This window comes from Neodiprion lecontei, chromosome 6 (assembly GCF_021901455.1).
Source record: "Neodiprion lecontei isolate iyNeoLeco1 chromosome 6, iyNeoLeco1.1, whole genome shotgun sequence".
NCBI lineage: Eukaryota > Metazoa > Arthropoda > Insecta > Hymenoptera > Diprionidae > Neodiprion > Neodiprion lecontei.
Genome location: NC_060265.1, coordinates 9,420,186 through 9,445,236, shown reverse-complemented (window position 1 = coordinate 9,445,236; position 25,051 = coordinate 9,420,186). Strand labels below are relative to the sequence as shown.

The 25,051-nt window shown below is 36.6% G+C and overlaps 4 protein-coding genes across 11 annotated transcripts; 2 read left to right on the top strand and 2 right to left on the bottom strand.

Annotated features, from left to right (window-relative positions):
- The first annotated feature begins 194 nt into the window (after window positions 1-194).
- Window positions 195-1,222, top strand: LOC107217546 (soma ferritin-like). The gene is made up of 3 exons (XM_015655111.2): window positions 195-446; window positions 704-895; window positions 959-1,222. The coding sequence occupies exons 1-3, from the start codon at window positions 195-197 to the stop codon at window positions 1,220-1,222; spliced, it is 708 nt and encodes a 235-aa protein (XP_015510597.2).
- LOC107217561 (zinc finger protein 143) lies at window positions 221-4,776 on the bottom strand. 8 transcript variants are annotated; one of them, XM_046742711.1, is made up of 9 exons: window positions 4,686-4,776; window positions 4,086-4,178; window positions 3,796-4,006; window positions 3,279-3,667; window positions 2,917-3,186; window positions 2,599-2,790; window positions 2,081-2,275; window positions 1,824-1,940; window positions 221-342 (listed from the first exon to the last, which is right to left on the bottom strand). In XM_046742711.1, exons 2-9 carry the CDS (start codon window positions 4,161-4,163, stop codon window positions 295-297), a joined length of 1,500 nt encoding a protein of 499 aa, XP_046598667.1. In that variant the 5' UTR covers window positions 4,164-4,178; window positions 4,686-4,776; the 3' UTR covers window positions 221-294. The 8 variants fall into 8 exon arrangements, with proteins under 8 accessions (XP_046598667.1, XP_046598660.1, XP_046598664.1 ...); XM_046742704.1 differs by lacking the exon at window positions 221-342 and adding an exon at window positions 1,596-1,753; XM_046742708.1 differs by lacking the exon at window positions 221-342 and adding an exon at window positions 1,596-1,753 and having other exon boundaries at window positions 1,824-1,937.
- A 4,241-nt stretch (window positions 4,777-9,017) lies between these two features.
- LOC107217555 lies at window positions 9,018-22,404 on the top strand. The gene is made up of 5 exons (XM_015655123.2): window positions 9,018-9,245; window positions 19,889-20,006; window positions 20,577-20,651; window positions 20,725-20,925; window positions 21,203-22,404. Exons 1-5 carry the CDS (start codon window positions 9,237-9,239, stop codon window positions 21,418-21,420), a joined length of 621 nt encoding a protein of 206 aa, XP_015510609.1. The 5' UTR covers window positions 9,018-9,236; the 3' UTR covers window positions 21,421-22,404.
- Window positions 21,568-24,245, bottom strand: LOC107217551. Its single transcript, XM_015655117.2, has 3 exons — window positions 23,986-24,245; window positions 22,923-23,090; window positions 21,568-22,522 (listed from the first exon to the last, which is right to left on the bottom strand). Exons 1-3 carry the CDS (start codon window positions 24,062-24,064, stop codon window positions 22,317-22,319), a joined length of 453 nt encoding a protein of 150 aa, XP_015510603.1. The 5' UTR covers window positions 24,065-24,245; the 3' UTR covers window positions 21,568-22,316.
- Window positions 24,246-25,051: the final 806 nt, after the last annotated feature.

The following is a 25,051-nucleotide window of genomic DNA, read 5'->3' as shown; positions in this document are numbered from 1 at the left end:
CCGAATATATTTCTTATAGTTTAACAAATTTTATTACTGCCTGAATATGAGACACGCAAGGAAAAGAAAATTATATCAAAGAGAAGTAGTTATTTTGTGATGTTCATGAAATTTGAATACTATATGGTCACCTTTGACCTTCAGTGTACAATTGTAGTGTAATATTACTATGAAAAAAATGGGATAAGCTGAAGATGAAATATTTTCTTATGAATAGCAAGCCGCAATCAAATTTCAATCTTCAAACACAACATTATACATCAAGGTGCAAGGATGATTCATCATCTACATCGTCTAATGCTGGAGATCCGGTGGAATGCGGAAGTCTGCCAGGTCTATGGCCTACAGGAAATAGAGTTAATTTTCGATTTCATCCAGACACGGAAGCTATTATGAACAGACAGTTTGCTACCGAAATGAAAGCTTTTTATTATTACCTTTCTATGGTGATTATAAATAATACGTAATTATGCTGGAGATTTTGTCATTGCATAATTCTTCATGAAATATGTCTGCTTATATTGGAGCGCATCTAAATACACTCTATGATCAACTTTAACAGTATATAAAACTGAAAACAGACCAGCTTATACTTCGAAAATTTCAACAATTCGAATCCTGATAAATCTCTAGGCAGCAGGATATTAAAAAATTTTATTGTTCTGTGGAGTCGCAGAGATTCAAAATATTGTTATAAACCTAGGCAGGCTACTTCGGTCGGGTGGATGTAGCTTTGCCAGGATGTGAATCATTTTTCAAACAAATGCATCATGAAGAGCACGGACATGCTCTGAGATTTTTTGACTACATCAAAATGCGAGGCGGATTAGTTAATTTGTGTTCGATAGAAGCACCAATGAACCAAGACTGGAAATGTCCTTTGAATGCATTTAAGGTAAACAAAGTAATATAGAGGCTTTTCATGTGATTGTAAAATTTGGGGAATTCTTTGTTTCAGGTAGCTCTTGAGCTAGAACTCGAAGTGGCAGAGAAGTTGGTTGAGACAAATAACATCGCAGAAAAGTATAAGGATTTGAACGCAAGTGATTTCATCGTAACTGGTTTTATGGAGGATCAAATGAAAAGTGTTAATGACATCGGAAGACTCGTTACAGTGTTGTCTGGTGTCGGAGATCAAGCTCTTGGGAGATTCATGTTTGACAAAGACTTACTTGATCATTATGTGATGCCAGAGTTCAATATTCTTAAGAAGAAAAAGTGATAACAATAAATAAAATATTACGTCTTTTATTAATTTAAAATTCTTGGGTCTATTTATTTCATGTTAATGATTTAGAATCAAAATTTGAAATCGTTGCTGCAATATAAATCGATATGAAATCAAAATTCTTTAACATTTTTGATTATTGGGATGAAACTTATATTTCAACCTGATGGGATTAGGATGTTTACGCTATTTTGATATTAATGAAAATAAATAGAAGTTTCTAGTTTGGGAGTGCGTAGGATACTGAATTTAACAAATCTGAGATTAGTAGTATTAATGCACAAAAACAACAAGTACCTGTTTGCCTTGATATTTTATTTTGACTAAGTGTAATCGGCGTAGGTATAGAAGTATCAAATGCGTAAAATTGAACTCAAAGTAAAGTCAAATCTTATTCGGGTTTACAATTTCGTATATTTATAACAGTTACTAGTCCCATCCAAATTCTATATCTTCAATCTTTATGTTTAAGCCTTCCAGCGATGTATCAATTCCAGTGTCAAATCCGTCATCTAAACCGATTTGCTACAAACGACGAAAAATTGTTTCCCATTGAGTCGTCAAAATTGTGCTTAAAGTAATCCTTGACACCAACCTGAAGTGCTGCAATTTGCGACGGATCGCCAACTAAAAGTATTTGGGTTTCATTATCTGTTGAGTTTTCCGTTCCATCTGATATTTTAATTTGTCCATTTATCTCGAACATCAGCTGCTGTAATATACGAAATGAATCATGCGAAACAATCACCATTTCAATCGCGCGTTATAAATATTTTATAAACATTTGATATAACCATCATTTAAAATAGTTGTGGATAATTAAATATACACATTCTCAGTTTCTCAACTTACATTTGGTATAGTAGAAATTTTTCGTTTTCCTTTGGTTTGATTTGCCAAATCTAGGGCATCTTTCAAATAAATGTCAACGCCGTCTTCATTTTCAACTAGTGCATGGGCTGTTCTCTTATGCATCACAAGTGTGCTTCCTTGCCTGTATCTTCTGAAGCAAATTTTACATTCAAATGGCCTCTGCTGCGTGTGGACCTAAAAAAAATCATAATTCAACCATCATGTAACAATTACAAGAGAGAGAAAGAAATTCCTTTATCATTAAACAAAGAGATTACTACAGTACGGAAAAAGTTTCGGAAAAACCGTTGCATCTAAATCCAAACTCAATTGCTTTCAATCCAATCATTTATGAAAGTTTGACATGTTATCTACAAACCATTATACGTTTGCTCAATGAATAAATGTTTACTGTACGAAACAAAATCACAAACAGATATTGACAGTTAATTATCGTGTATACAGAGGTGATAAAAAGTATATTTTGAGCCACACTGAAAAAACTGTTGGGAATTTACCAAATGATGTTTGTAGAGACTAGAATATTCGGTGAAACGTCTGCCACAATTTTCGATTGAACAGACGTATGGCTTTTCGCCCGAGTGAATCCTTATGTGATTTTTATAGTTTGTCGCACTTGCAAAGGCCTTCCCACATTTTGGATGAGTACATTTGTATGGTCGCTCCCCGGTATGTGTTCTCACGTGAACCTGAAACAGCAGATAATGAAAACTTGAGTGATTCATGCGTTCATAGATTTGAACGTCCATTAGCGTTACTTTTGTGAGACTTTATATCGTACAAAATTAAACTGAACACGTAAATTAAGAACGCACCTTTCTAATATTACTCGTGGTGAATGATCGACCACATCCGTCGAATGGACAAACAAATGGTCGTTCCCCAGTATGCGTTCTAACATGTTTCAACAAATCACCCGAGGTTTTGAAACTCTTGTTACAATCATCGGTTGGACATTTGTAGGGCTTTTCGCCAGTGTGTGTTCGTAAATGTGCTTTGAGGCTATACCCAGTTGAAAAGCTTTTCTTACATTTCGAATGTGAGCACCTGTAGGGTCTTTGACCTGTGTGAGAGCGTTCATGGACCTGAAAGGATTGTTGTATTCAATGAATTGTATTCCAACGGTAAAAGCATTTTTGTTACGCATCCATGTAATAGAAAAAAAAATTACAACTACCTTTAAATGATGAGGCGTGCTGTACACTTTCGTACAACCTTCCCTTGGACAGGGATGTTGGTTCCTCAATTTCGCCTCGGACAGTTTATTTATCACAATCTTCTTTGATTCGTCTTCTTTCAAAGTTTCTTCAGCAATCTCCCACAGTCCCTCATCAACGTCGACATGTCCAGTGACCATATATGCAGTCCCATTGATAAGTTCAACCTGTGGGTAACTATTTTCACTTTGCTCATCGGAAGCAGCCAATTGTGTTTGTAGAAATGAAGATGGATCCAGTTGAAATTTCAGTGTTTTTGCATCCGTTAACTCTGTCAAATCTTGCAACAAAATTGTCCCCCCACCTTCCAGTTCCATTGCCGATTCTTCATCTTTGTACTCTTCGGATTCTGGGAAGAAAAATATGCGGCTCGTATTAATAAAATTGGGAATGAATAATACAAACAGTTCTTGGTATTACAAATCAGTATTCTATTGAGTACTGACAAAGCAATCTGATGAATTTATAATTCTTTACCATCTTCTTCATAGTTTTCTGTAACAAAAGCCTGCGTGCCGTCAGGCAAAGTAATCGCTGTGAACGTTGTGCCGAGTAATTGATCGTCAAGTACGAGCTCTTGAACCTGTCCATTTTCCGATTCTTCGTCGTTCACCATTACAGAAAGACATTCTAATATATCCCCTGAATTATCCTGCGAAACGGGACAAGCGATACAGTTTGTAGTCGCCTGTTTGCATTTTATGATTGAGAAATGTTTGGAATATTTCTTATTTGAAATCGTCATAGTTATAATAATATAAGTATACCTCAAGTCCTTGAAGGAGCGCAAAATCTTGTTGTATGGTTGGATTTTCGGAGGTCTCGACCGTCTCATGGGTAGACATAATTTTTTGTTTCCTCTGTGTTAGCACAGAAGTTTAGGGACAGAATAAAAAATGGTTAAACATTGATAGCAATTTTTCGTAGGACGTTCACGTTGATACGATTAATAAATACGGAGGTGCGTAATTTTGGTATTAATCTCAGGGTGGTTTGAGTAACGTGTATATGAATAAATTGTCACGTAGTATAGGTACAAATAACATTTTCCAAGAGTTTTACGCATATGCACGTAATGAGGGTTATGATTTCAAGGGGGAACAAATTTGTCTCATCACTCGTTCATCGGTGTAACAAATTCCCTTTCAACATTTCGCATATGAATCGCCATTTTTCTTGCCTCGTTTTATTAATATCGCGGTAACAAATCATCCTCTTATATCACGATATCAAGTTTTCGTGTCAAATATCGCGGTGTTAATGGTTTCTCGTGTTACTTTGGACAACATTTTTTGACAGTTTGATGACAAACGTCAAATTTTAACCCCCTTGATTATAAACGGCAAAAGAATCTTGGGAAATATTACCCATAAACTCGCCCGTGGAATTCACCCGACAACCAGCGCGACCGGAACTTGTTGTGGCGCCATTTTAACGTCACTCGCCAAATCAAATATAAAACACTGAAAACTACCGACGCCAGACGATATTTCTGAAAATCATTTCTTTTGCTAAAAATGCATTAATTCTCAACCAGTTTTCGTTGACTCTTATCTTTGGTTGTCTATCGAACGATGACTACGCCACATTTACCGCTAATATATCTTATGGTAAATTTTACTTGTAAATATCTTATCACTTAATACCTTAATTACGTCCAGCGTATGTATATCTATATTTACACACATACAGCTACAATTAGGATGCATGTAGCTTTACGATACGGTCGTTCGCTTCTTTCCATTGATGATACAATTCTACGATGAAAGGGGAAACAAGATAAGTATAAAAAATTAAATGCCTAATTAGTGATTTCAGTCATCAATTTCCATCACATTCCACCATTTCAACATGATGATTATAAACTGATTATACAAAATGTACTGAACTAAAAATTTTGTATGCAAGTTTTACGGCTACAAAAAGACCATTAAGATAAAATACTTATTCTTTAAATGACTACTGAGTAAAGTAGGTGTGTGTTCCAAATTATTCGACACGTAACAGTGCAACAAACATAGCTCCTTGAATTTCTGGTGGTCATATTTTTCTGCAAATCTCACCATATTTTTCAAAGAAATTACACCCCAAATCTTTCAGATATATTTTGTATTATTATGAGAAACCTCTGTGACAATTTTCATAATTGTGAAAATCTCAACAGTTTGTTTTGTATTTTTACAGATTATTCTTAATATTATGAAAGTTGTCCAGGATTTCTTCATCGTTCACTATATAGGTTTTGTTATTTATTTTGCAAACTTCCCAAGTTCTTTAAAAAAACGACTTCTATTCTGTTGATTTCATTCAGGCTGTACTGAACAATGCATTACTGAAGTTTAGTTTTCGACTTTTTTTCGGAGGGATTCCGTCGATTCTTCTTGACCTCCTACATGTGTAGTTTATCTTTTGGAAATGCTTGTAATTTATGAATTTCTATTAACAGTTGTGCAAACTCTATTTTATCGCTGGCAATAATAACATTTCACAACAATGTGCAACATTTATATATTATTAGCAATAATACTGGACAAATTAAACTTGATTTCTTAGGATTAAACTAAAGGTGATTGACCGAATGACATTGATTTTCCGATTGTGAATTCACGTGGAGGAAAGCTGCAGTTGCTTACATTTTGTAACTGTGAGAAAATACAGGGTCCTAGCATGAAATGAAAATAATAGAATGGGAAATTAAAATTATATATTTCAGCTATTGCAAATTACAGATTGTAATCGAAGCGTACGTGAAGAAATAGTTACTAAATTTCTGATAAAGACATTGCGCACTATAATCTGTAAAATAGTGTATATTCTACCATTAAAATGCGTTACACAACATCATACCTATATCATTGACATTGGAGAAATATCGAAAAATCGCACCTGGGGACACAATTAGAAATAAGTGCCGGTTAATCATGCTCCACATGTGGAATTAATTGGATTGGCTTCGGAACATGGAATTAATGTATCGAACATACGACGCACTGCTGTAGGCGAAATTCTCAAATCATTTACGTCAATCCTGAGCAATTGTGCGAAGTCGACGGCCTTTAAAAGCAATTAATAAGACACCGCGCAGTTACACCGCTTATACCTCGGAAAGTATGCAGTATACATGAAAAGCGTTGATTTGATAAAGTGGCACAAATAAATGTGTAAATTATGCGAATGAGACTGCAGAATAATTTACCTACAGAGCAGCTAACACATGCAAAAATATAAGTATAATATAGCCTCGTATTCGAATTATATTCAATCTATGCACTTTCAGTACCGTAAACGTATAATCTTGGACTAGTCATTTTCCACAACTAAAGTACCTGTAATATATTATTGGTATAGATATTACTACATACGAACAAAAAAAAAAATTAGTTTATTCTTACGATTTATACGTATATTGTTACATGGCCCTTGTGTATAGATTATAGACCTAATCGGATCACACGAAGTGGCATTGTTAGACGTGACAATGGTACAACCGATGATCTAGATTGTGACTGAAACTGAGATCGGTGATACGATTATACGTATGAAATATTGCGTACGTGTCCCTATTCCATTCCTGTATTATAATAAATGATGGTATTTAAATTTACACGCTCTGATCATAATGAATTAGTTTGCTTTTTTGAAAGGCCTTGAAAAAGGAGCGTGCAACAAAATCAAACCGAAAAAGTTGTTTCTCACAGTATTATCGCATCCACGGTTTTCAATTTCGGGCACAAGACACAAAGTAGAACTAGAAATAATTAATCGTTTACGTCCTACTAACTTCGCCTGCACGAATGCAACTTCTCGAAAATTTGTGCGATGGACTGACATAAATTAACGAGGAAGAATTAAAAAAAAAAAGATTTGACCTAATCCGTCAAGATCAATCTGCGATATGTTTATTCGCATCTCTCGCTTGTATACCGGACTCCTATGATAATCGAAACCGTTGACACGTAAAAATGTAGAAGAAATCTGGAGATTTTTAAGAATTGACGTCGATTGATTAATTATATTAATAAGCAATCGGTGACAGACTATATAATACCATCTTATATCCAATTATTCAAGCAACCTGAATTATGCCCATTGTCAGTTATGATTGGAAGAATAATCATTCTCTCTTACCGAAGGTAAGATTATCGTTATAATTAAACGACATTGAGGAATTACTTCGTCGATTGGTCTTCGATATTCACTCCGGAGGCTTTACGAGCATAAAACATTCGATTTTAAGAAAAGTTTCACCCGGAAATAATGTAAAAACTAAGGACACTTGATAGTCCAGCAAAAAATGTGAACGTCTAGTCTCAGCTGACATTTTTTTTTATAAAGTCTTCTGCATTTCGGTGCTTTCCGCAATACATCGCGTAAGTAATATTCAAGATATCGGCTACTTCGGGATATAGATTCGCTGCATTGTTTTAATTTGCTCCCACTGCATACTAGCATATCCTTCATCATTCTACCCTGATAAAAAAAAAAAAAAAAAAAGTGTCCGAAGTTGGTTGAGTCAACTGGAAAGTCCAACACCTACACTTGCAGTCTAGTTCCAATTATACTGGTCCACCTTCATTTGTCGTTGCGGGATCAAGACTTTCAGGATCCTAATTTCGGAGTATCGATCACGGAAATGCTCTAGAAACTGGTTTTTTTATCTTTGCTGCACGGAGAACAGATCTGTGCCTTTTTTGCATTGAAGCTCAAACAAAAAAACAGTCGAGACGACTGCAGCATGACTGTAACAAGTAATCGGGTGATCGGTTTGGGTGAATTTTATGAATATCAACAGACAAAAAACCTCTCCCAAACTGTTAGGCTTTTACTTTCACACACAAAGTTCACGATACAAGATCCGTACACTTAAATGCCAGCATTCTGACGCGTTTATTATACGACTTCGATTAATCTTCCCGCGAACCAATTTGTCCGGAGCCTTCGACTTTTCTTATAAGTATGAGCACGAGGTAATTATCCGAAAGATTTGTAGGTCGTGATCAATAGCTGGTTAAATGAAAATATCATGAGCGACGCTACCGATAATTAACGACTGATATAACGCTGATCACGACACAATAACACTTAAAGAACTGATTTAGTTATTACCGATCGGATTCATTGTCGGCTGTAATGAGCTAATATCTTCGTTCTCTGGAGACAGACAGATGCGAGAATGAAGTTGTAATTAAATATGATCACCTTCGTAATCCCCGCTAATACGAGTTGGATGTTGAAAGAACTGTAACGCAAGCTTGTACGCGTGCATGCTTGAAATGCCTTCATCCTAATTATACCAACTCGATTATAACAGAGTCTGTCGTAATTTCCGAATTAGGTAATTCATACGGCAGCCTAGTTCTCTGTTTTAACTAATTGGAAGTTGGTTTCACTCGAATTTATTTATTCTACTCCAGGAAGTTATAAATTTAGTACGAATAGAGCAGAATCGGATCTAGACTCGTTCTCGTTGGTTTTCAATGCGTCTTCGAACTGCTCCGAGTCTCAAATTTTTCACATCAGCGATTGACAGATCGAATCTTAGAATTATCCTTGCAGTATCGAAGGATCGCTACGATATGAAAGTCATGCAGTGGTCCCTACAGTCCTTCGCAAATCAGGCCCAGGTGGGCTTTCCCCCCCCTCTAAGTCCAAGGTAGAAGGTAGCCAAGGGGCTGGATGAGTATAACTGAATGCGATATACACCAGGCGGGAGCTCCTCTGCCAGCAAACAGCAAAGTGCAAACGGCATTCTCTCACGATACGAGAACTGGATCAGTTCCGAACTGATCCTGTGACATCGAACACACCTTCTCAACCGCGATTCGTGAGTATTCGTTATCCCGGTGATATCCGCTCCAACGCTCGAGCCTTGGATTATAATCTGCATTTATCGGTTTGACAAAAACTGCAACGGTATAATGATGACGGTAAGTTTGATCAAGTAATAAGTTGCTTAAGAAATCATTAGACAACCATTCCGCTCTGTTTTATTTATTTGAAATGACTGCGGTGAATCAGTTCTTTGAGTCAGGTAAAAATGTTCGGATTTTACACAAATTTGTGATAACTTGCTCGACTCTTTAGAGCGGTTTGCGAGTGTGACTCGAAGCTGGATTAATCATCGGTTTAAACGACTTAGCGCGTAATTATTTGACAGCTCAACCTACGGAAGTTTGATATGCATCGTAATTGATCTGACTTAAAGTGCTATTAAAAGGTCTGCCATGATTTATGAAGTCTTACTCACTTACTCGTCGTCATACTGATCCCACCAAGTAAAAAAAAAGATTGATAAAAATATTCGAAATTGAGAAACGTTCGCGCGGTATGAAAAATTGAAAATATAATTTTTTTCAGTTCACATTTGATGCAATCGTTGTATTTGTATTGTATAAAATTCGTCGCTGATGAAACGAAACATAAATAACACTGTAAAAGCTGAACTGCTGTAGGTGAATAATGACAAGGTGTCAAATTTTGAGCATTAAAAAACGGTTTGCGATTTGTAATTTTAAAGAAAAATCCAAATTTACTCCAAGTAAGATGCAAGTAAGAATTAAATTGTCAGCGTACAGTTAGGATTAATTGCGTCATAGGTGGACCGAAGTGACATAAATATAGTTCGATCAATGACTTCGTACAGCCGTGACAGTGTTCCTCGAAGAATTAGCCACCGGCAAAATTATGCAATTTTTCCCACGTTGTATACGAGTTGCAACGGGTGATGAGATTGTTTGAGGCACGAGGTGTCTTCGTGGTGAACGGAAGGCGAAAGTCTGTTAGACGCATTTTACACACCGTCTTGAAGTTTGCCCAGGTCTGTCAGCACGCGCTTCTGGGCCCGACAATTATACCCATAATTCTTATACCAGACTTGCCATCGTAAATGCAGGAGTTATTTCAATTACCGGATTCCCGATTGTTCGTTGCAATTTTCCTTCAGCCGTGGTTTTAGATTCTCGCCAATTGTGAGCAGGAGTTTGGCTGCAATGTGCACGGAGTAATGGCCCCTAATTGCTGCTGACTTATCGCAAACGATTACCGTTGGACAAATTACAGCCGCGGCAGAACAAAAAACGCTGTATTATCTCGTCTAACTTTTGCAGTCGGATATTTTTCTTTGCAAACGTTTATCTAAAACGCACCGTTACTGATTCTTAGGGCGCAAACCAGTTCAACATGGATTATAGAAACGGTGTGCAATATTTGAGATCCAGTCACTCAAGGCTTTGGAGTGAATTGTACTTGTCCAGGCTCAGTTATAGATTATCGATTTGACCATGACGATTCACTCCTGATCGTTTTGTTTCGATTACTTTTTTTTGGACTCGGCGAACGACTGACTTACCTACTGACAATGAAATCAGAAACCACTATCGTTTACAGACCTTGCACCACAAAATTTTCATTACTAAATCACTACATATATTGAAATACTGTCAGGCGTGTGGGTAAAAGGCAATTGATGGACCTTTAGAATAAAACTGATTACTTGTCGTCGAAGTGTGCAAAATATTGTGTTGCAAAATAGTAGAGTACTATGTATACAAATTTATATAAATAATGAACATGGGATTAAACCTGCGGAAGAACCGTTGAAGTAACTGACGAACTGTTTTGTAGTTCGAAATTGTCGAAAATTAAAACGAAACTTTATTCGAACAGATATGATTTGATTCACTTATTGTTAGACTTGATTAGATTTAAGTAGATTAAAATCTTATCTCTAACTAGTCTGATCCAGCCATACATAATTTATAAACCTGATTGGACTTTAATAGATCTAACCATATTTGATTTATAAATAGATCTGATAAAAGCAAGTATAGCGATATAATTACGCCTCTGCAATCTGATCAGATCTAGAAATGGTATATGGACGAATCAGGTAAGACACCGACGAAATTTGGATCTAATAATCCTAAAACGTAAATCAAATCATATATATTCTCCTCCGGGTCATTTTTGAAAGGACTTGAATGGAAAATTCGTTTTCCGGTGTGAAACAAATTATTCTCAATTTATTGCAATCGAAAATCAGAAGCAACTATTGATAAATGGGTCTCGTTTTATAAATTTTACGCTAATGGAGGAAATGATTTTAGAAATATCTGCAGTGGGTATGATTTGAGGGAGCAAAAGGACAGGTTATGAAATAGTGATATCACTGGTCTTGTAACTGTGGAAGTGGATAAAAAATGCAAGAAAACAAAGTTAATTGTATAATCCGATTGCCCTTGTCTCAGATAGCTGTAAATGGAACAACCCTGCGGGTATACAGAATGTCAGCCTAGCACTTGACGGATTATAACTGACTACGAACATAAATACACCTACGCAATAACGGTAGCATGTGTTCTATTGTTACACACAATTAGAATATATTGCATTTGAAAAATGGAAGTGACTTGTTTTCCAAACCTTAGATTTAATCATCCCTCTGTATTTATAATTCTAAAATGCTTGAACAGAGAAGAAAAATTTTGATCGAGAGTTTAATTGAAGATTTTTTTTTCTAAATTCACCGCAGTTATCAAGAATAAACACTTGGTAGCCATATAATATTGCCAGAAATAAAATTTTAGCAAAAGTGTAGCGATTTTTCGGTAAAAATTTATATTTTCCAAGCAAGTTTAAAGAAATCAATTACAAAGTATAATTGTGTTTATTTGTGATCCAGTAATGAACGGTGACAGTTTTTTTTTTCTAATGTCAAAACTAGAATATAGAGAATCATCGAAGTTCATAAAAATTCGGTGAAATGCTGTAGTTGAAACTGTTTTTGGGGGATGATATATCCAGCGCAGAGATTCGTTTGCATGTAACAACCTGACAAAATCCGTTGAGCTTACACGAGTCGAGTGAATTTTTCCGCGAATGAACAAATTACCGTGAGACAATTACTCACTGGAGTTACATGCGTATGTAGTTAAGAACCCGGAACTGAGTTTATCTGGTAGGTTTATCTTCAAGTTTATAGCCAGGTTGCAAGCGCACGTTACACTCCCGCGGTGAGTTTGGTGCACCAAGTAATGCATTTTACGTTTATCGTGATAACGCGATATATTCTACGCACGTGGTTCACGGCTGCATTGTTCTCTGCCAGACTGACAAGCGTGCAAGTATCACGTTGCAAGCCAATTCCAAGAGAAAACTGGTTTAACCCTTGAACTCAATACATACCTATAACGCTCGCTCTCGGAATTTGTTCTTTTCATTTTTATCCCCCTTGCTTGAATGATATATTTACTTATTGTAAGGCTGCGGCAGCCGCATTGACTTGGTGAATATTTTTCCTCAAAACTGGCCGACAAACGAGAATTTATACAAGCTGTAAGTGTTATTTAGGAAAAAATGTTTTCCAAAAAAAAAAAAAAAAAAAAAAAACAAACATGGGACTTACAGCCTTATTGAATTCTTCTACAATTTTAAGATCTCTTTTAACTGCTCGAGCCTCGCAAGAAAATCATGCCGCAATTATATTCGCCTGTGTCGTAAATGGATCCGTAGCAGGGTTCAGCATCTGCGAATACGGAATCGCATGCGCAGAATGAATCTAATGCGTAGGTGTTAGTTCTGCGAAGTAAATTGCGAAATTTTGTACGCAGAGTTGCTAATCAGCTCTGTGCAGCGATCCAGTTTTTGCAATTCAGTCTCTTCTCGGGCCGGGAAAGACACGGACAACCAGCAAGCGAGTGTTAAAGCGTCTGGAGTAATCTCGAAACGGCAATTATTGTGCAATACAATGCACGCCAATTGGCAATTGTTCGACTGTCAGCCGATACTGTAACGAGGATTGATTCTAATTGCTGAAAGCTGGAGTTCAAGGGAGTCTCGCATAGCTCATGTTGTGTGAAAAACCAAAAAACTTACGTCTGTTCCACGTCTCGTGAACGTTGTTTCAATGCTTGCCTGATCTAACAAAGTACAATGACTTTCATGCGATCTATGCCCGAGCCAACAGACCGTCTAGTTTACTAGTCCCCGTCGTATATGGCGAAATCATTAATGTAATCCCGCTTCCCCGTGCATTATACATATCGCTCGGATCTGTGTAATACGGATACATATATTCTCAACGATATATCGACATATCGTAAGTTTTTCTAACAGCGAAACGATCCGTGCGCCTGAAGCAGGCAACCGGAGTTACAACTCGTGTTTAGGTTGAGCACCACGGACGTCCCAAACGTAACAAACATTATTTGTCAAAATAGTCTGAATAATGCAACATGCGGAAAATGATGAAAAATTGATTTCGGACAATAAACAAAGACAATAATGAGAAAATCAAGAGTAGAACTGTCGTCAGATTCAGATGTTCGGCGCAATAATGCGATGGCGGGATACGGTGCTCAACTCGGACATGTGATCCCGGTTGCCTGTATCAGGCGCACGGGTCGTTTCACTGTTCAAAAAACTCACGATGTATGATCGCTTTACTCCGATTCACCTGTGACAAAGATGAAAGATGGATTATGAAAGAGCCGGCTATTTTTTAACCTCTAATTCTCTCGCACATTCCGGGATATACGTTTGACAAATTTTATTGGAAGATATGTACTGTAAAACTGAATTCTTTAAAAGTCTGCAAGAAATTTCTGCGCGTATTTTAATAATTTCATCAAAAGCGTCTCAACTCTGACCGTCTCCTTTCTTGGTATCGTAATGAACCTTGTTGAAAAAAAAGCATCAGTCCCGAAGTCTGAAGAGTCGATGAGATATTATGCCATATAAGTTGGAAGTTGCACGTGAACCTTGCGCAGTTCGTTGCATGGCCAATTCACGTGACTGTTGCTTCACATCTTACGTATATACTTGCACTTCTTCAATAAATTTTCAAAGGTATTTGTGTAACATCGATACTAGTATAAAGTGCCTCCATGTGTCTTCCGTATGTACAGTGATATATGAGATACAATACTTGCGAGCTGTGCACATTCATGTATATCCTGCGTGCATGCATAATATATATAACACGTACTGTATTACTTATTGCGACTTTTATTAATTTTTGCGCGAATTTGATCAGGTGTATACTCATTAAGGCGTGAAAATCGTTGGTCGTTTCCTGTAATCGATAAAATTGAATACGTTATAAAAAAAAAGTCAAATCAATTTTAAGCCCCGTTGTGATTCCCGTCGTACTTGTATGGATTATGCTGATGAGAAATCTGGAGCCGATCGTACTGAATTTATGATTGGTTTGAAAAAAAAAAAGGGATGGCAAAGAGGTGAGGAGAGTGAAATCGAGATGCTATCTGCAAGCTGGATGTAAAACAACTCAGCCCACGCGTATGGGAATGTATAATACTCAAGTTTAAATTGAAATTTTATAAAAAAAAAAACATCAACCTTGAAGCGTGCGTGACTCAATTTGAGGAAAGTTTCAGTTACCACTCCTGCGAAAAGTGCCAAGGATTTCCCAGCCTGCTGAAACCAATTTCTCGGAGACCTCTTATATTATATAGTCGCGAAAGTTCTTGGTAAAGCTCGTCCCAGAGACCAGGGTGAAATGCTTTTGGATATTCACATTGAACTAGTTTGAAAAACTACCTAGATAATGTATTTTTCAACAATTCGTAAACATGAATGAATTACACAGAATTTAGAATTTCTTGATCTGGATTGGAAAAGCTTTGCGATTTCGAGTCATGTTTAAAATTTTTTCTAGTATGAATATCATAGGAACTCTTCAAGAAACGATTGCGTAAAAGAAAAATTTTAATCACTGATATTAAGCTATCTCTGATTTTCACACGGTTCAAATTGTAAGGATCAAAGTTTAATTTATAATTTAAAATCGTCGTATTCTTTAGAGCATGAAAAACTTGAATGCAAGTTGTGATAAACAAAACGATATCATATTATAAATGACGCAACGCGCACTCACCTTGCGATAAGTCTATACCTAGTATATGACGTATGTATCATGCACTCGTGCATATCTTACAGCCATTGCTTCGACCGGTTTACAAGGGTCAGATCTGAATCGAAACGCGTCCGAAGTGGAAACGCCGTACACGTTGCAGACATATATCTGCATTTCTGATTTGTTGAACCGGATCTGCATCGGTAGCTTATTCGCATTGAAAACGAATGAGGTAATTAAAGTATAAAGTTGAACTCTCCAAGTTTTATGCCGGTTTGAACGGCTCGACACATAATTTCTAGATAGTTTTAAGGCTGCGTGAGAGGTACAGTCAAGTCCGAAATGTGTTGAAACAGAAACGTGGCGGAACAAAAGCTTTAATAAAATGCATCTGAAGCTAAGAAATCGAAAAACTTTCAATTTCAATCGTGAATACCATCTTTTATTAGGAATGTTAAAAAAAAAATCACATAATCTACTACTTCTTCACCGAAAATTCCCATGTGTGATTTGTCAGATAGTAATAAAAAATGTTTTTACCGCATTCATAAATGAATCCCTTGTAAATTATCCGAGACAAATTTTTTTCTTAAACTGATCGATACTTGGAAAAAAAATCACGTTCCTACAATCGTATAAATTCGCAGATGATGAACTTATGATTCATCAAGAAATTCATTATCCTCACCGAAAATCTAAATCGGTTGGTTTGTAGGAAATTTATTTACGTTTAAAACCAACCGTTTATTATTAGAATTGAACGAGGAATGGGGATGTTTTGTGAGAAAAATTATCTTTTTGGTTAACCAACAAAATCAGACGGGGATGAGGACTTTTAGTTTCGTTAAATTCTACTTCATTGATGGCGACATTGATCGTAATCATTTTTCTCATGTTTAATCAGGTTCATATTTACACAACTATCATCAATTGGTATTGATATTCAACAAACTAGAAAACCTGAACAGCCGATGGTCGGAATTATTTTTTTATTGTCCGTCTGGAGAACCAAGTTTCTTTCATATAGAAAAAAAATGATTGTAGCTGGTACGTCAGTTGGGATAACTATACTTCCAGCCTAATTATGACTAAAATGTAAAACTGGGTAAAATCTGATCTCACTGTAATTGCTATAGATTCTGCTGGCGCAATACTGACTATTTTTTTGCGCACCGACATATTATAACAAAAACGTGAGTCCACCTCTAACGCTCTTCTTCGTCCAACTAAGCTTTCAAATTCCATTCCAGTTCAAACTTAAGAACTTCAGCGGTCTGCTATAGAAAAAATACCAACTAATCAGTCGTTCGTATTCGACTCTTTATTTCAACTCGTTTTTTTTTTTTTCGACAAATTATCCGACTGTTAGCGAATTGTCAAGCTTGCGCAATTGTCGCCCAATGAAAGTGCCTTGTTTACAACAAAAGGTACGTGACGTACGTTATACCTGATTGCGATTGAGCAGCGTTCCACATTCTTTTCTTTCTACACATTTCTTTCACGCTCTCGTTACGCGTAATCGGACGTTGCGAGAAACGACGAACAATGAATCGAGAGATAATGCGGCGTAATTCATTTGACAAATCTTTACTTGCAAGTCATCGAGAATTAGGGTGGTTACGTTCTACGTGCAATGGTAACGAGGTGTACCGAAAGGCTTTACACCTTTGTATAACAATAATTCAGCACAATGCCCGTTTGTTGCACATACGTATAAATAGAGATAGTTATTGCGATTCTGCAATCTCTTTTTAGAAGAAATCTGTGTTATCCTCGCCTCGCTATCTTCGAAGGCTGTATAATTTATATAAACGCCGTGGATGTGACAACACCGATTTCTGTAACCCGCAGCTGCTTTCATGAATTTATTGACAGGTCAGTTTAATTGAAGCGGCCAACTATCGCACAATGTTGCTTTCCTTTCCTTTCCACTCGTAAATCTTTCTACTCCGTAGCTCCCTCGTTCTAATTTCTGAATACTTGCGGCTCTGCACGCCAATGCTCAACTCTTCCTCTCGGTATTCCGTAATCTGCGGAAATTATTCATTCACCTTAGTTTTCGATGCTTACCAGATTATAGCATTGGTTTTCAATTATGCCCATTCACGTTCAATTATATCGTCATTTCTCAATCGATGGTTACAATTATTGTAGGTAATCATACGTGACGTGATTTGTTTTTAATATTTCGGTGATTCCCAGATCCTATATTCCAACGTATTGGACTTTTCATTCGACGGTGAGTTCATCGGTTCCGTTAACCCTGCAGTATAATCGTAAGAAGGTATTGCGAAGACGCACTGAAAACGAAAAAATGCTCTTCGCGGTTGAGTGCGTCTATGGTATGCGGCTAAAGCAGAACTGCACTGTGTTGTACAAAGTGTTCTGAGTTACGTACATAATTGCAAAAATTTACCATAACAAGTTTGTTGTATAATTCAGGTTCGAGATTATAATTTAATTAATGTTCAATGTAGCGAAACAAACTCGCAAACGGTTTACTTTCATACCTTGCCGTAATGAAAAAGCTCGGGTAAAAAAATATCAATTTTGCAAATTATCCAATTATGACGGATTGAAATTCAAACTGTCGGGGAAACGGGTTGAAATTTTTTACTTTAGTAATTTGTCCACGATTTCCAACTTCTTACAGACTTTAATTAAATTCGGGCATTTTCGATAAGAGTATCTGTGAGGCATTCTACGTCAAATTAGCAATCCATGTATCTGATTCTGTTCCGTTTTAATAATATTTTTAACACGATGTTCATACTGATCCAAAAAGGTTTCGGAATTTTTGTACAAATTTTTTCAGCCACCGGTGAAATTTGAAAAAAATTGAAAAACCAATTCTGAAATCGCCATTTTTAAAAATCTTAAAAAATTCACACAAATTGCACGAATCAAATTATGATTCTTAAGCACCACGCGATAATGGGATCACAATATTGACTATTTTTTTTTAGAAGTTTTTAAGGTTTCCATGTCAGAATTGGAATTTTTTTTTCGACTCTCTGATCCGAATAGATCACGAGATCATGAAAAAAATATGATGCTGCAATCAATTTAGATCATCGCATATAAAAAATGAAAAAATAAATACAATTCCGACATGGAAAAACTAAAAACTTACGACAAAAGTAGTAAATTAGTAGATCCCATTATCGTGTGTTGCTCAAAAATCATATTCTGGTTCATAGAACCAGTGTGAATTTTAAGATTTTTAAAAATGTCGTTTCCGAATTGATTTTTCGATCTTTTTGAAATTGCACCGGTGGTTAATAAAATCTGAAGGAAATTCCGAGACGTTTTTTGGGTCGGTACGAATATCATACTAAAAAATCATTAAAATCGAAGAGGATGAGGTACATGGGCTGCTAATTTGACGTGAATGCCTCGAATCGTATCTAAACATAAAATTTCCTCTTTATAACAACTGGTTTGAATCCAGAAACAAAATTTACGTTTGCACAAAGCTCTAACTTTTGGGCGTGACTTCTCTGTTTAAAGAAGACAGCTTGGAAGTGGTGGAGAATTCGAAACAAGAAGAAAATAAACGAATCGACTCTAATCTGCAGCGAAAACTCGAGGCTAATTGAATCGAACAGACCGGATCAACCCGAATGTGTAATATACATATGTAGATCGAAAGTGATATACGTGTAACAATTTTATCGAGCGAAGCGCAAGTCATAAATGAACTATTCAAATTGAAGGTGCTTCTAAATGGCGTGAAATCGGAGCAAGGTCCGACAAGTTGAGTACGGAATTGTATATAGATTATGGACGGTGTATTATTATTAAGCAATCGAAACAAATAAGCTTGTCCATTGATAGTTGGTAGTTCAATCGCCTCTGTGGGCAACAATATCGTAAATCCCCCAGCGAATTATTATACTGCAATAGCGATAGTTCCATCCATCAATTTCGACGCGTCGCGTCCTTCGATAATCGTTCGTAGTGTGTAGAATTATTAGGCAAATTAGCGGATTAAATGATAAATAAAAATCAATTATCAACCAATGAAATCATCGCATCGCATCGATACAATTATGAAATCAGGCCAGTGCAGGATATGCGGTAGCGTATGATCGAATATTCATTATAAATACGTGCCATTAATCAGTTAATTTACTCGAAACGTCAACGTCGTTTCGTCTGAATAAAAATTGTTTCGCAACCACTGCATCGCCGGGTAAATAAATGAACGGGCACGAAATGTTTGACTCTCCTTCGATGCACCGAAACAGCTCTTGTGTATATTGCAATAAATGCTGACAAATTTTAAGCCCACGACTCACGGCCGAGCTATTAAATTATGCAAATCATTGATCGTGCAGTGCAGAAGTTGGATTGTGACCCGTATTCGATGCCTCGACAGATAACAGCCGGGGAACTGAACTACAAACCGCAAGCTTCAGGCTCGGTTTCACGCGTCGAGAGGTTTATCTGCGGCTATCGATGTTGTTGTTTAAACGAATGTCCACGCATTACAATCTCAAGGTTCACTTCGTACCTACCACCTTCTTTTGACAATTATTTATCTGTGAATTATTATACCTGCGGCATTTCAACATAATATACATATACTTGTATTATTCTACACTACGCACGAAGTTTTTTTTTTTTTTATTTTCTCTCTTATTCTGTTACATATGTCTTTCCGTTTCTCTTCCTTTGTCATCACTTCATTTACAGCTGAAGGTTCTCGTCCTGCTGACGACTTCAATGACGATTCAAGCCGCTCCTCTTGCGAGCATACACGTCAAATTTGTGTCCCCACCTCACAGCTATGAACACGGACTCACGACTCATGGTAATAATTGCATTCTCACGACGATATGAATAATCGTCGAATTCATGTCACGGCCAATTTAACTCAAAATTGCATCCGTGTGACGCTGATTTTTTATCATTGTTATTGCAAGTCCTTTCTGTCGGGATTTCAATAATTTCTATGCTTCGGGATTACCGATGTTTCAAATTTCCTTGCTTCAACAATCTCCAGTAACTTCAATAACTACTTGACAATATTTAAGACGACTTCAACCGATTTAACAACCATTTCCAAACATTTTGTACGATTGCCAAAGATTTCTGTAGATTTCACGAGATCTCAACGACTTGTATAAGGTTCAAAAAATTTAAGGAAATTTCCAAATATTTCAGGGTACTTATCTACAGCATTTGAATTATTAATTTCAGGATTGAGAAGTTCATTATAGTGAAAAGAAAAGAATCCAAGTAATATTTCGAAAGCTACTTCAGATGACTTAAAAAAATGTCGCGCTAGAATTCGAACACCTTAAATAGATTTAAGAGATTCTGATCATTCCTCCATAACTCTGTCAGTTCGTGAATCGGTAAATTGTTCGCAATTTTCTAGCAGGTAACACGGTGGCGCAAAAGTCCTTTCTCTCGGTAGGACGGAGAAATGGCGAACGAAGTTCAAGGCAATTCGGTACGTAGTGTGTGAAGAATTGCTGAAAGACGTTATTTCGATGGCATGGAAATAACTCCAACTTATATTCCAGGAGTAAGAACGACGCCTCTGGAGGAAGTCCAGCAGTTCGATCGAGCCCCTTCTCCGGAGAGATCCTTGCGCGAAAGAACGATATCACCGGGAAATGCCGAAGCTCTTTGGCCCATCGGCGTTTTCTTGCCACCGATCGACATCAACGACTTGGGATACAGCTCTCAGGATCACGTAACTCCGGATTTTTCCAACGGGCTTGGTATACCAATGACAATTTCATACCTGATACTCAAATGCTCGAAGAAATCGCGTTTTGTGATCTTTTGATTAGATTTTTGAAAAATAGAATCAACCGACGAAGAAAATTTCGTATTATGCAATTATTTCATATTTATTAATCCTACTACTTGAGATTTTACTTCTGAATCAACAATTACTTCCCAAAAATTGATGGGCTTCAATTTTTTTTTCTTCCTCAATACTCTTGCACTTTGCATTGTGGAAGTTTACTGACAAGGTTGTAATTTTGACCACAGATCATCCGGATCCTCTGCTTCTGACAGGAGAGGAAGCGATGTTGGCTGTGAAGTACATTTACGGCCGAGGAGAGCTTTTTTATGATGATTATCCTCACGCGCGAGCCTTGCTCAGAAATCAGGAAGAACGAAGGATCAACGGATTGCACGGTCACGTCCTCAGCAGCCTGAGGCCAGAATCCCCGTTTTACAGAAAAGGAATGAAACGTGGACATTGATTATATTAAACGAACAACGACGGACGTGAGAAATCATTTCTCGTGTCTTATATTACAATGCTCCAGCATTCATCTCGACCAAATTTTCACTATTTCGTACTTAACCGTCTTCGATTTTATTTTAACAATAAATTGTTTTTGCACAAATTTTCCCAGCCTGGTAGATCCGTAATATAATATAATATACATATACGATACATGTTTGGGCGTCCCGTTATAAAATCGTCGGGTACTTCTCGAGTACTTTGTATTATATATATAGTATACAAATTGGAGGACACAAACGAATGAGTATTATAAGTATAATTATCGATTACATTATAGACTTATTCATTGTATAAAATTAACAATTCATTGGAAATACGACAATATTTTTTAACATTAATATACACAGTTCATTATTTATAAATGCTATAAACTATACTGATTAGAATACACATAATTTGTGTATATGGGTATACACACAATGCATGTATAGTTTTCGCAATACGGTATATATGTAGGTATTTATATTCAAACGGAGCATACTACATATTTATGCTGCCAAAATTATATAATCATGTAGCCAATTAAACATTATACATTTTCTTTACCATACGGGAATTGATTCTCTTCTAACGTGATCCAAACGATAAGAAATTTTACCACCATAAATTATCGAGTATTTTTCATCACCAAACCGATCACCTCATATTATAAAACGTGTAACGTTTGGATTTTAAATTCCTTTTCCTTCACGCAGAAGGACGTCGATTATTCTCTTCTTGTACGTTATAAGCGGTCACTTTTATCACCCTGCAGCAGTTCGAAACTCCCAATTAAAAGTACTTCTTTTCTGTGGCTGTAGCACTTCGTTATACATTATTACATGGTCACGATTATCTTGGTGCGTATGATCATAAAATAAACCACCTTCCCACAAAACCAATTACGATTAGCAAGGTAATGCTGGGCAAAGTTGTTCTCGTTGAGGCATTGCAAAGATCGCCTAGGCAAAAACATATGTAGACCTTCTTGTAGTTCCAAATTGTGTTCGAACAACGTTCCTCGTAATCGTCTGGGCCACGCTGAAGGCACATTCGTTGTGTCGCTGTTCCATATTCTGTCAAAAATGAAATGTGAATTAGATTTACCCGTTCAGTGTATTATCGACGTTCAACGCTATTATTATAATAATTTTCGGGAATTTGACCATTCTTCAAATGCCAAATCACCTGCGGCTTATCGAAAAATCCAGTAGTGTCCAACAATTGAAGTACCTTCGTTTCCAACTTTTAAAACCTTATGAAATAAAACCTTGCAGAACAGAAAACGCTTGTAATGTCATCCGGATGGTCAATATATGATCAGATAAGAAAATACGCAATTACATTTATCACTTGCGAGATTCTTCTTCATCGGCGATGTTGAAAAGTCAATATTCCGTATAACATGCGTGATTCAGACTTTGATAAGCTTATGTTCATCATTAATTCGATATTCACGTAAATTATGCAAATTACCGTTGTTGAGATTTTGACTCTCGATTATTTTTCCGCACCATCCGGAGGCGCATGGAACTGCCTCCACTCCGTGCTCTTCGGCAATCTGCGTTGCATTCATCGTGAATTTGTCCTTGCAGGATCCCAATTCACCCCTCGATCTGCACTGAACGCATCTCTTGAGGATACCTGTGCAGAAAATACTTGGTATAGTTTCATTAATTATTCATAATTTATCGGAGCGTTGTGAAACAATTTCAAGATAGCATCAAGAGTCTTTGATAAGCCGGAAAACGGTTATGTTGTCATTATCTTATGATGATTTTCATTTTTTAGACCTATAAAACGATCCAGTCGAAACATGATTCGGACTCTCACAAAAGCTGATATTTATTTTATTAATAGTGATTGATTAAGGAACGTTTCATATAAACGAACATATTAATATTTCTTCAACAAAATAGCTTAACAGTCAAAGTCTCTGACTCTCCACAAATAAAAGTAAGCGAGAGTCATTTTCCTTATGAATAAACCGATTTTCGTAATTCGTCAACCTTCATTAACAATATCACCGGGTTTTCAGGTCAGGCCAAGCTAACAAGTTTCTTGAAACATATAAATTAAAACGAGACAACGACTTTATGAAATGCACAAAAAAAAAGTTTTGCATGCTTTGTTTTGCCTTGGGATCCATGCGAATAATACATATTACGTACAGTATTGAGAAACTTGAAACTAAATTAAACCATTGCATCAAAATAATCTTTTATGAATGTAGAATCTCAATTTTGTTTATACTACAACTTCGTGTAAGATTTTGGAAACGAATAATCACTTGCGATTCATTGAATTACATCCATGGGTGACCCGTAGAATAACAAATCTACTAAAATCTATCATAAATTATACGTGCAAGAATGCACTTGACGCAGAAAATTACTGGGGTGATGACCATTCGTTACCGGTGAATAACAATTACTCAAAGGTTAGCAAAAGAATTGAACCGTAACAATAATTAAGTTCGACCAAAATCCGGTGAAAGTTTGAATCCGGATATAAAACGACGCCATGTTGGATAACTTACCTTCGACAGTATGTGGTAGGAAAGTGGCACAGAGTATGATCGTTAGAGTGAAAATCGGAGTCAGTTTCTTGGACACCATTGTCTCGAATCGGAATTTAACAATATTTTGGCACTCGGAGACTGTAACTGGGCGCAAAACGGCGAGATCTTTGCACGATTTTTTCAACGATCAGCCATCTTGTATCGAAGTTGAGAAATTCTTCCAGAACCAGTCACTCCTGTCAATTCTACACTGCACAGCTGTGTTCTGCTCCCACTGCTGTCTTAGCTCCTTTCACTTTGCAGTGCGTGATACCGGACATCGTACGATACTTTGGAAATCTGTATCTATTACTCCATGCGTATTCGACCATTATGTCGATAAGACATTCATCTCGATCCGATTCCTCGTTAATCAGTGATCTAAGTGTCAATTCCGCATGGTACCAAAACGACGTTTCAATACTGTACCTATCGTTATTCGCCTAATTCTTGGTTGTACTTTTTACTTTGCATTTTATTAAACAAGTTTCTATTGGTTTCGGGTCAGTTTCTACAATTGAATCAGTGGAATAATACTAGAAAAATATTCATACTGATACTGACAAATTGATGTTTACATGGTTTTATCGATTTACATTTCTTTTTTGATCGATCCTTTTTTTCTGACAGGGTGTTTAAACTCATCCGTATAGCCTCATACAGGGCTGATTTTGAAATAAGTAGGTTGAAATGATGCTACTCAACGAGTAGTTTGTTCAAATTCATTTATTCAGAGTATAGAATACATCACTAAATCTTAACATTTAGAACTATTCGTAGCGCCTTCAGTCAAAAAAGTCGGCTTTGTTGTTTTCACGGGCTTCGATTTCTTTGTAGTCGGTTACAGTAAATTTGTCCCGATGATAGCAAGTAATAACAAGTCCAGCGCAATAGCAAAACGAGCCCATCAACAGTATGAAACCCAAGTAACCCACGTGGCGCAAAAATGCTGAAAAAATGAACGCTCAAGAGGAATTTCAATTCACGTTCCAATTATGGATTTTCAAACTGAGTACTCCACTGACGAGAAGAAATTTATTTTATC